We start from the raw sequence: 12,878 nt of genomic DNA, 5'->3' as shown, positions 1-12,878 counted from the left end.
TCATTTTGGATTTTTTTAGCCCAAACCTTTGGATGTGCATCTCAGAAATCTGAATTTTAAGTAAACATCTCAGGTTATTGTACTAAAGTATGAAAACCACTACATTAAAAGATTATTTGTGGGTCTCAATCTTTTTGAGGTTAGTGAAATCAACTTAGTAGGCCATAGCCTGAATTTAAAAGAAAATGAGGTAAAATAGAAGATGTTACCGTGCATCACATGTAGTAAGGGGGTAAACTTAGATTGCATTTATGTCTGTTTGTGTTTTGGCCCTATTGCAACATACATTTCTTAGTGACCTACAGGTAAAAAAGTTTGAAAAGTATTGCTTTCAGAAATGATAATGTCACAAATTATGTAATATAATGGAAGTGTTTCATTTCTTACTCTGAATTTTCACACATACCTTATGATCTCAGGTGAGGATGAAACAATTAAAAGAGAAGGAAGCCTCAGATAGCACAGACACAGACAAATTTAAAGTTAAACCTTTGTAACTATTATAATAATACGATAAACATTGTAATTTTGAAAGTGTGAGGTTAAAGAGAATGTTCTCCAACATGTCATATAGTTATTGGTTGTTTATGCTGAAGACAAACTTTTTTGGACCTCCATGAATGGGTATTCATTCTCTCACTCTTCTCTTCCATTGCATATTTCTTATTCTTGACTGAATTGAACATTTTCTTCTCCTTCAAAATGACTGCATGGTCGATTGTACCTCAAAGAAAATGACTTCATGTGTTACTATGAATAATAAGTGATAATAATAAATGAATGTATATATTTGACAGAAAAATGCTGCCCATAATAGTTGGCTAAATGACTTCTTTTTTAATTTTAGGAATTATATAGTCAATGGCAGAAAAGTGGCCAATTTTTTCTGGAATCAATAGCACACAACATAACTTGGGATCCTGCAGGTAAGAACACAAGCAGGATTAACTGAAATGAAATAACAGTATCACTTGTTTGGGCTGTTTCCTTTATTACTTTCATGTATTTCAATTCTGCTCTGTGTGAGATTGTGTGGAGTAAAAAATAAGTAAAACATTATGTTCTTTTAGAGCTTATACTGAAATAAACACAAATACTGTAATAGTGTCTACTTATGGTAGGAATACCTGTTGATTTGGGAAGGAGACATTAATTCTGTCTGGAGAATCAAAGTTTGATTGAAGAGGAGCTTTTTGACCGGTCAGGAGGTAGATTTTTAGCTTTGAGAGTGGGGATAGATGAAAAAAGAAGGGAATTCTAAGAAGAGGTCATGTGTGTATGTATCACTTACCTACTTCTGCATTAAAAAAAAAAAAAAAAAAAAAAAAATCCCAAAGCAGTTTTTATCAGTCCATTGCCCAGAAAAAGAAAGCATTAGATACATTCTGTTATTAGGACTTTGAAGCTGGAGTAAGTCTGGTGATAAGGAGATGAGATTGCAACATATTGTGGAAGGTCTTTAAAGTCATGCGAAGGTATTTGAATTTAATTCTTTTTGACTGTCCAAAAAACTGTTACAGGTTTTTGAAGTGCCTCAAGACAAGCTAAGATTTATGGTTTTACCAGATTTATCTGGTAGCAGTAAGTTAGAAGAGTCAGAGTCTGGAGGAAGAGGGGGATAAATATATTTATAGTTACCTTTGCAAAGTATGGATTCACAGTAGTCTGAATGAGAAATAAGAATTTATTTCACTGTCTTTAATGTAATTGGTACTTAATTGATGTTGAATGACTAATGCAAGGAATACATAGATCTGAAATGCACTGGTGGTAGAATTGATATTACTTGGCAGTTGGATTTTAGATTCTTTTGAGAATATCTGTGCCCAGAAGAACAGTGATATGTAGGAGTTACAGATAGTGGAACATACATTTTGTTTGGACATGTGGAATTTGACATGCTTGCATATCATGTAGCAATATCCAAAAGATAGACGTTTCTAGAATATAAGAAAGAAGTTCTTTTTGAAACAGAACTAAAAAATCATCAGTTTAGAGATAAGATAGTTTACATTTTAATATAGTAGTTGAAATGGCTGAGAAAAAATGTTTATTAGAAAACTTTGGAAATTAGGAGATAAGAGATTATCTTTGAGATACTTTTTTAAAATCATTGTTTTAAAATGTTTTTTCTTATAAGGTTAGAGGATTGATGCTTACTAGCTGGTAATCTATGTGTATATGTTATACATACAGTGGAGAGAGATCAGACCTGGGTTCAAATTTGACATTTCATTTAGTACAGCACTTGGCGTATAACTCGATTGTTACTATAGTGAGACTTATGTCCCAGTTAATGCCTGTTGTTCTCATATGATAATAGTGTCACCTTCTACTCTAACAAAAGTTCCTATTTGAATGATACACTATATGGTTACTCTCTTATAGCCCTACAGTCTTTTATAATTATTTGTTTACATGGTTTAAATTTTTGGTTAGATAGAGCTGAGACTATTTTATTTAGTATGTTTTTATCTTTAGGGGCCCATCATATATTAGGTTTTCAATAAATGTTCACATATTTGACTGTAAGTTTTGTTATCATGAAAAAAAGTACTTAACAGATGAAGAATGGTTAACTCACTTAGAAATGAAGGTAATAACCTATTTCACAAGGTAGTTTTTTAATGATAAGGTATAGCAGTGTATCTGAAAGTACTTGGTGTATAAGAGCCCTCTAAAAATATTGTTAGCAGGTAAACTAGCTACTTGAGGTGTCAGACTACTAACTTCAATAAAAACATTTAACAATTGAGTGATTTTTTTTTAAAGTTTTTTTAACGTTTTTATTTATTATTGACAGATAAAGAGCGTGAGCAGGGGAGGGGTAGAGAGAGGGGAGACACAGAATCTGAGGTAGGCTCCAGGCTTTGAGCTGTCAGCACAGAGCTCAACGCGAGGCTTGAACTCACCAACTGTGAGATCATGACGTGAGCCAAAGTTGGTCACTTAACCAACTGAGCCACCCAGGCGCCCCTTGAGTGATACTTCTTTAGTAATAACATTAATAGTTGCTTGGATATTCTGTACCATTGGTTTATCAATACTAATGCTTCAGAGGATAGTATTAATATTAAATTGCTCTAAAATCAGCATTAGAGAGTAGTATTAAAAGATAATTACTTGGGGCACCTGGGTGGCTCAGTCGGTTCAACTCTTGATTTTGGCTCAGGTCATGATCGGGGCTGGGCAGTCATGAGATGGGGCTCCATGTTGAGTGTGGAGCCTGCTTAAGATCCTCTCTCTCTCTCTCTCTCTCTCTCTCTCTCTCTCTCTCTCTCTCTTCCTCTTCCTGACCCTCTCGCCTGCTCTCTCTCTGTCTCTCTAAAAAATAAAGGAAAATAAAAGACAGTTACTTATTTTCCTAGCATACCTAATAGTGACTTGACAACAGCTCATGACCATTATCTCTTTAATTGTGATTGAATTATTTTTCTTTTTACAATTGAAAAGTTTAAAATTTAATGGTTTGGTTGAGAAACGGGTTATTGTAATAAATAATTGGGAACAATTAGTTTATTTTTGCAAGTGAACTTTATTTGTAAACAGATTGTAAATATTTTAAGTGAAATGTTAGCATTTTTGTTCTGATCAGTATTTACTTACTATTTGCTAGGTATTGGGATATAAAGAAATTTTTTCAGATGCCATTACTAAACTGACTATAGTGCTTTTGTGTTTTCTCCAGATCCACTATTGCATCCAGCTTAAATCATGAGATTTTCTGTTTAAGATTTTTTTTTTTGCCTTTTTCCTACTATAATATTCATACCTCCACCCTTTGTGTTCAAAGCAATATACTGTATTATACATTAGCTATCTTTGTATCATTCCATAACTGGGATTAATTATTTTGTATTTTATATTAATTTCTTAATCCTTCATGGGATACCTTAATTTCTTTTTTTTTTAATATATGAAATTTATTGTCAAATTGGTTTCCATACAACACCCAGTGCTCATCCCAAAAGATGCCCTCTTCAGTACCCATCACCTACCCTCCCCTCCTCCCACCCCCCATCAACCCTCAGTTTGTTCTCAGTTTTTAAGAGTCTCTTATACTACCTTAATTTCAACTTCAGTTTATGTTTAAGAAAACTTGTAAAAACCAAACTCATACATAAATAAGGGGATTGGCGGTTGCCAGAGGCTGGAGTGAGGGGTGGTTACAATGTGTGAAGGTGGTCACAAGGTGCAAGCTTGGAGTTATAAAATAAATAAGTCCTGGGGATGTAATGTACAGCATGGTGACCTTAGTTAACACTACCATATTGTATATTTGAAAGTTGCTAAGAGAGTAGATTTTAAAAGTTCTTGCATCACAAGAAAGAAATTGTAACCAATGTATGGTGATGGATGTAGGCTCGATTTACTCTGGTGACCATTTTGCAGTATATGCAAATATCAGGTCATTCATTATACTGTACACCTGAAATTAATACAGTGTTATTTTTTAGTTATAAATTAAAAAAAAAACTGGTGTCCATTGGTGAACTAAGCGGTGGAATAATAACTAAATTTTTTTTCTTTTTTTTCAATATATGAAATTTATTGTCAAATTGGTTTCCGTACAACACCCAGTGCTCATCCCAAAAGGTGCCCTCCTCAATACCCATCACCCACCCTCCCCTCCCTCCCGCCCCCCATCAACCCTCAGTTTGTTCTCAGTTTTTAAGAGTCTCTTATGCTTTGGCTCTCTCCCACTCTAACCTCTTTTTTTTTTTTTTTTTCCTTCCCCTCCCCTCCCCCATGGACTCCTGTTAAGTTTCTCAGGATCCACATAAGAGTGAAAACATATGGTATCTGTCTTTCTCTGTATGGCTTATTTCACTTAGCATCACACTCTCCAGTTCCATCCACGTTGCTACAAAGGGCCATATTTCGTTCTTTCTCATTGCCCTGTAGTACTCCATTGTGTATATAAACCACAAATTCTTTATCCATTCATCAGTTGATGGACATTTAGGCTCTTTCCATAATTTGGCTATTGTTGAGAGTGCAGCTATAAACATTGGGGTACAAGTGCCCCTATGCATCAGTACTCCTGTATCCCTTGGGTAAATTCCTAGCAGTGCTAATAATAACTAAATTTAAATGAAATTCCTCATTGGTGCTTTCTAAGCTGTTTGTGAGACCTTCCACCCTGTTGCTGCTCTTCATTGAGCTTCTGCTAAGCCTGCTAGCCTGTGCATCACGGTTATATGTACGATACTAGCCTGTGCCTCACAGTTATACATACGATACCATTACAGCCGATCTGTACACACTTCTGATTTTATAGATGAGAAGAAAATTGAGGCTCAGAGTTTGCCCAAGATTAAATTCACATGACTAATTAAGTGACTTACTTTGGATGTAGACATAGGGATTTCTGGTCAACAGTCTATTTTGTCACAAACCCACTTTCCTTGAAATAGAGTGATCTTTATGGGGAGACACAAATCCATAGTCCTTATTTGCTAAAGTGAATTCCTTATTTATTTTCAACTTTTCGATCACAGTTGTGTCTCTTCCTCTGTGTTCTTTGTTTGGATGACAGCAGTCTTCTGCTCAACTTCCCAAGTTGGGATTTTTCCTTGAAACCTTTTGTATCTCCTGTTTTTTTAGTTGATGTCAAGCCTTGAAAATTCTGCTTTTGAAATGGCTTTCAAATCCTTGCTTCTTAGTTTAGTATTTGATTCAGATCCTCATGATTTCCTCTGTGTATTATTATCGTCAATTAACCAGGTTTCCCTGTGTGTTTTCTCTAATCTCATCCATCTCTAGACTTTTTTTTTTTTTTTTTTTTTTAAAGAATCTTTACCTTTGTGTACTGGAGCCTTTGAAAGTGTGGTGAAAATTAAGGATTATCTTTCTAGAAAAATGTACATACTTTACATATAACTTCTGCATATTGTCTCAGTGCAGGGAGGTTTACAAGGTTTACGAGGCCTCTTCAAGTCCATCTGTTGATATCTGCCCATCCTACTTAGACCCCTTCTTCTAAAATACAGATCCACTTATGTAACCTCTCCACACTTAACACTCCCAACTACTTGTAACTAATTGTAACCAGATGCCTTATAAACTTCAAAAATGCTTTGGTCTCTGACCAGAATTTTTTCCAAGTCTTCTGTGCACCTTATTCTTTAACCATAAACCAGATTATAAATCATTCTTGGGAATATATTTGAACTTGCATGAATTCATGCCTCTCTTCACAGAATGTCTCTACCAGAATATGAAATCGTCTTGAAAAGGGACAGTTTTCATTTGTCATTGTGTTCCCCATCAGTGGCTAGCACAGTGCCTGGTACAAAGAAGATGCTCATTAAATGTTTTTGAAATGAAAGATTACATGATCTCTTCCCTATTTTCCCCAAACTGCTTCAACAGAATTAAAATACACCCTCACTCCCTCTCCCCGCAAATGTTTTGGTTATTTAACTTTTTTAGAAGTTGAGTTGTTTTTATAGTATTATATGAGACTCTTAACCATGTAACTTAACTCATTAATTAAATACCTAAATAATAAATGGTGAATAATGTGTATATATTTTTAGGCAATCGTCTTTTAACTGGTTCTAGCTGTTTGCAACTGTGGTCCAATGCTAACTTGGAGAAGCCAACTGAAGATGAAAATCCAGATAAAACAGATCTTAATTTGGGGGACTGGAGATGCATTTGGCATTGCAAGTAAGCAATTAATTAGGGGATTAAAGTGATAAATCTGTTCATGTGGGTTTTGTTACAAATGCATTTTAGTTTCTGTGAAACTACACAACATTAAAAGTATTGATTTTTTATTCTGCAACAGGTCTTTTCATAAATACAGAGGATTCACTATTTCCCATAGTGAATCTATAGATCCAGTTTTTTTTTTTAAATTATTGAATAAAACACCTATGGAGAAACATAGAAAATGTGTTAAGCCTGTATGATGATCATTAAATAGAAACTTGCTAAATTCTACCAAAGGAGACAGAGACGCTTTCCATGCTTTTGACTGGAAGTTTTCCTGTTGTGAAGAAGTATGTTTTTCCCAAGTTGCTTTATGTATTGAATATAATCCTTGTCAAAATCCCATTGGAATTTCTACTTTTGAGCATAGTTCTAAACTTGTTTTAACAGGTTAAATATGGGAAAATCGAAAATTCTGTAAGAAGTAAAATAGTGAAGATAGCATAGAAAAATGAATTCTAAAGCTAGAGCTGGTCTAGCAGTTTGTTGTTGATGTAGGAACAGATTAGGGTCCAGAATTAGGCCCAATTACACATGGAGATTCAGTATATTAGGTGACATTTTATATCAGTGCGTAAACTTGATAACTCTGTGGAGAAGAAAATGAAATTAGAGTATGTTTCATGCCTCACACCACAATAAGTGTCAAAAGAGGGAAACCTTGAATTTCTACACAATGAACTAAATACTAGAAGAAAATACAGGAGAATTTTTTTATTTTAGAATTACAGTGTCCATTATGGTAGCAGCTAGTGATATACCACTTTTGAGCACTCGAAATGTGGCTAGTCTGAATTGACTGTGCTGTAAGTATAAAATACACGCTGGATTTCAAGAACTTAGCACAAAGGAAAAAAATGTAAAATATCCAGTTAATTTTTTTTATTGATTACATGTTGAAATGATAGTAGTTTTAATATATTAAATAAAATAATTTCACCTGTTTCTTACTACTTTTTAAAATGTGGCTACTAGGAAATTTAACATTTGTTATTTATGTTCTGTCACTGTTGCAGGATAAATGCTGCTTTAGATGAGGGAAAGACTTTCTAGGTATAATACCAGAACTAGAAACTGAAAGGAAAGGAAAGGAAAACATCAATATTTGTTGACCATATCAATAACAAAATTCTATAAAGCAAACAGACCACACGGAATATAAAAAGTTGAGGAAAGTATTTGCAATTTGGAGTTAATGCTTTTTTTAAAAAGAGGTCTTAAAAATTAATATCTCTGTAGTTAACAAAAATAGACAAGTGAAAAATTTTAAATGGTAGTACATATGAATAATAAGCAAATTAAGTAAGAGTTGATGGACTGCAAAATCTAGAAATGAGAAATATCCAGAAAGAAGAGGATGAATAATATCTACTATTAGTGAGTGTTTGGAGAACAGGTACTCTTAAATCCTCTTTAAGGGAGTGCACTGGTATTTTTCTAAAGAGCAATTTGGAAGTATGAATCAACAGGCTTAATTTTTATACCCTGAGATAGTAACTCCACATTTCATTCATTCATGCAGCAATTATTTGCTGAGTGTTTATCATGTTTGAGGCAGTGGTAGAAGTGCTTGGAATATAGATAGCAGTGACCAGGTAGGGACTGAGACTACCAACCAGTAAACCAGTATGACAGAATGTTAAGTGGCATTCTTCCTGAGTCCGTTTTATATGAAACAGGGAAAGAACTATATGAGATACCAAATAGAGAGTAAGGCAGACCTGGTATATAGAGTTTAGAAAGATTTCAGGAGAGTTGGTTCCATATATTTTGTACCCTTCGGCTAGATTGTGAGTTTTAAAAAGGCTTAACATGGAGAGGGAGTAGGACTTTGCAAAGAAAATTCTTTAGAGACAGTTGTCTTTGCTCTGGAGTCTTCCATGTAAAGTTGGGGAGAGGGGAGCAGCAAAGTGTTTTATTGCCTTCTCAGGGCTTCCATGGGTTGAACTGAGAATTTGAAATGTGTTTTGTGCTTCTGGTAGAGGGGAAGAATCTTAAGTTAATTCAAGATTAGAGTCTACGGTGATAACTTGGACTAGACATACTATGTATTTGGGATGGTTATTTAATTAAGCAGAAAAGCCATGGGACTCAGGTTTCAATTTAGGAGCAGCTGATGATTACACTGACTGGAACACATTTAAACATTGAGCTTGATCACATTCCTTTTGTGATGTGTTTAAAACCCGTTATACACGTTAGATGAAGATCAGTAGTATGATAGAGAAAACTAAGGTAAAAGGAAGAAGAGTAGAGGTGACTTTTGAGCGTAGACCTGAAGGAAATGAGGGAGCAAGGTGTGTGGGGATATCTCTGGGAGAAGAATCTTGGAGGCAGAGTGAACATTCACTGCAGACTTTGGTAGAAGTGTGCTTAGCTTGTGGCTGGAATAAAGTGAACAAGGTCAGGGAGTTTGCTTAGAGGTTATTGTGAGGGTTTGCCTTTTGTGCTGAGTTGGGAAGCTCTTGAGAATTTTGAGCAGAGGGAGCATTGAGAACTGATTCCTTTTTAAAAGGGACTGCCTTAGCTTTTTTGAGAAGACCTGGACAGAGGTCACACTCCTTGAGATGATTGCGATGGAGATCAGGCACTTTTAATGATTTGTTTTAAGAATATCTTTAGAATTAGCCAGATCCATAGAAATGTGTATACAAGGATGTTCATTGCACCACTTATTTTGTAGCAGCAGAAATGAGAAAACGGTGGTGAAAAATTATTTTAAGGCAGTGCATATATACGTAATAGAATAACATAGCCAGTAAAATAATGCAGATCTATACACATTGATATGCAAACGTGTTCTTTACATACTTTAAAATAGATGAATGTTACAAAGCAAATTGTAATGTAATATGACCTCACTCTCCATCCTCTCCTCCCCTATATCCTCCCAAAGAAAGTAGACAGAGGAGGAGGGTGGAGAGATGGGTCTAGAAGTCTGTGCATTAGAATGTTAGCAGTGGTTTTGCCTGGGAATGGGTGTCGTGGCGAAACTGTAGATGATTTCATTTTCTTCTTTTCATATATATGTAGCAATACTTTCTGTTACGTAGCTGTTACATTTAAGATTAAGAAAAAAGTTACTTTAATTTGGAAGGAAGTGTGACGGAATTCCTCTTTGGCCTGTTTTACAAATAAATTTGAGGTGAATCTAAGCACAAAATTGGGTAAAGAAAAGGAAGGCAATGACAGTGAGGGTTGTCTTGAGATCAGCATAAGTGCGTAGCCAGAAGGGAAGGCAATGACGTGAAATGAGCCAAAGTTCATCAGAGAAGAAAAGGCAAGTGTGCACCAAGTGCATAGGCGAAGCTGGCAGGCTTCCCTCATGTGTGCAAGTCCCCCAGTAACCCACACGTAATCTTCAATGAGGTAAATGCCACCTTAAGGGAGATTTCATTTCAAAATACTGATTTATTGTCCATTAAAATACATGATAGAACATGAGAAAGAGAAATTGAAATTTTTCAATTTGGAAATCTAATTTCCGGGGCCATTAGGTATCTATATTCCAAGACAATGAGAGCTATGATTGTTTTGTCTTAAGCTTTAAAGACTGAGAAATCTTTCCTTTAATGATTCGTACACATAGATATTTTCACGTAAAAATAATTTTTATACTTAATTTAAAAATTTATATTTTGTATTCATTTTATATTTATGAGATGTACTTAAAATTGAGTGTAAAACTTGTGTTATCAGAAAATTTTCCATTATTTAAAGCAAGTTCCTGAATATTGTTTAGAGAAGTAATACAGAATTCTAATTTTCCTTAAAAATTATTTCTTCTCTTTAATTTACAGAACTGCTTCCCAAATTCATTTAATGAAATTTTCACCAGATGGAGAATTTTTTGCCACTGCTGGGAAGGTAATCTTGTGAAATTGCTATTGCTGTTGGTTTATTTTGGAACTTCAAAAACCTTAACTGGCTTTATTCTTTTATTTAAGTTGAAAATATTTTCTATTAAAAATATATTCTAGGGGCGCCTGGGTGGCTCAGTCGGTTAAGCCTCCAACTTCGACTCAGGTCACGATCTCGCGGTCCGTGAGTTCGAGCCCCACGTCAGGCTCTGGGCTGATGGCCTGGAGCCTGTTTCCGATTCTGTGTCTCCCTTTCTCTCTGCCCCTCCCCCGTTCATGCTCTGTCTCTCTCTGTCTCAAAAATAAATAAACGTTAAAAAAAAAATTCTAATAAAAACATTTAAAATATAGTGAAAACGGGCTATTATTGTTCTAAAAGATAGTATGGTATAATTGAAACATAGACTTAAAGATCTGAATGTAAATCTGCCATTTACCAACTTTTTGATTTGGGGCAAGTAATTAATTTTTTTGGGCAAATATAAGGATATACCGACTTTCTAAGAGGACATTTGTAACCATTTTTATATTTTGCCATGCTGATGTCCCAGCAGTATATTTTTCCTTGGAATTATTTTATTTGTAATCATTGGATCTCCAAACAGTTCATATACACATAATTGTCTGAAATTAATTGTTCTCATGGTTCAAACCTTTCTGTAGACCCAAGATGTGAGCTACCCTAAATCTTCAGTGAGGTTTTTTTAGGAGAGAAATGGAGTTTGTTCTGATGGACTTTACCAGTGGAAGTGCAATTATAGTTTAAAAGCAGAACCTGGTACGTTGTAGTGCCCTTGTTTTATCCATGCTTCCCAAATTAGCAGATGCGATTTTAATTGTACTTAGAATATTTTGGGGCGCCTGGGTGGCTCAGTTAGTTAAGTGACCAACTATTGATTTTGGCTCAGGTCGTGATCTCGCAGTTCAGTTTGTGAGATGGGGCCCTGTGTCTTCACTGACGTTGTGGAGCCTGCTGGGAATTCTCCATCTCCTTCCCTCCCAGCCCCTCCCCTGGTTACATTCTAGCTCTCTGGCTGTCTCTCAACATAAATAAACTTGGAATATCTTATATAGTGGTAGCTATTAACTCATCATTACTATCTTCATCGTTTTCTTTGAACGTTCACATGATGCTTCATGAAAACTTTTGTTTAAAAAAATTGGCAGTCCTCGTAAGCCTGCTAGTGGTAATTCTTTCTTATTTGATATTTGTCTAAGTGGGAAAATAAACCCTTAATCCGTGAATCTTTTCTCAGTGATTCCTGTATGGTAACTAGCATTTTCCTTGATCCATTCCTTGCAAAATATACACATTTATACCTTAATTCTCAGAGCACGATTATGGAATGCTAATAGAAAAGTTTCAATCAGAGGTTTTCTTCTCACTTCCTCTGTGCCAACTACACCTCACACCCCTAAATTCCTGTAAGTGGGGAGAAGGTTCTTACTTTTGCTGTTTGACTTAACCTTTAAATTAATTCTGATGTGAATGTTTTTCTATTTTTGTTTTTGTTTTTTTTCATTAGGATGACTGTCTTTTAAAGGTATGGTATAATGTAGAAAACTGGCGGACAGCTGTTACCTCTCCGGATAAAAGTTCAGAAAAACAATCCCAAGGAGAAATGGACTTTTCCTTTATATATCTGGCCCATCCTCGAGCTGTAAATGGATTTTCCTGGCGTAAAACAAGCAAATATATGCCTAGGTCAGCGATTTAGTCATTTTATCTATGTATTAAGAGAACATCATCTTTGTGACATTGAGTGCTCTTCTCGCTTTAAGAATCCACAGCTATAGGACTTTGGCCTATGAAGATTTTAGTAATATCAGATAATCCTTGGCCTGCAGATGTCTGGCCATGGGTCAGCTATGACTGACACATCACAGGAGAGCCATGGGAAAGGATAATTTATCTCCATCTCACATGTCTATAAGTGACAGAATTGTATGTCTTTTTTTCTCTTTGTTAAGTATCCAGTTCTTTTGTGTCTTAGTCCTTCTCTATATTGCCATTTACATGGACCTTTCCACGTTTCAGTCCCTAATCTTGTTCCTTCTCTGTGTATCTCCTCTGGTTTCCCTTTTTTTTTAAGCTGCTTTATTGAGAGGCTATAACACGAGGCCTCAAACATTTCTTTAACTGTATCTAACATCTTTATGGAAAAGAGAGTGGGTTAAAAGATTACTATTCTCTGAATTAGGTATTAGTTTAATCTATGCAGTCATGCACAAGTACACCTGTTAATAACTTCTTTTCTTTCCTTTATTCTTGCAAGACTGGATAACCCATTGAGCTTT

At 35.2% G+C, this 12,878-nt stretch overlaps 1 protein-coding gene across 6 annotated transcripts in view; it reads left to right on the top strand.

Moving 5' to 3' along the window:
• DMXL1 (Dmx like 1) overlaps positions 1 to 12,878 on the top strand; it is a 134,954-nt gene that overhangs the window by 23,511 nt on the left and 98,565 nt on the right. For all 6 annotated transcript variants that reach the window (XM_086705712.1, XM_086705710.1, XM_025924858.2 and 3 more), the window contains exons 4-7: positions 848 to 926; positions 6,543 to 6,675; positions 10,521 to 10,587; positions 12,107 to 12,285. In XM_086705712.1, coding sequence (XP_086561838.1) covers positions 848 to 926; positions 6,543 to 6,675; positions 10,521 to 10,587; positions 12,107 to 12,285 — 458 coding nt within the window. The remainder of the gene's footprint in view (positions 1 to 847; positions 927 to 6,542; positions 6,676 to 10,520; positions 10,588 to 12,106; positions 12,286 to 12,878) is intronic.

This window comes from Puma concolor, chromosome A1 (assembly GCF_028749965.1).
Source record: "Puma concolor isolate L17-30 chromosome A1, mPumCon1.1.hap2, whole genome shotgun sequence".
NCBI lineage: Eukaryota > Metazoa > Chordata > Mammalia > Carnivora > Felidae > Puma > Puma concolor.
The sequence above is the reverse complement of the archived record's forward strand: the minus strand, read 5'-3'. Positions and strand labels throughout refer to the sequence as shown.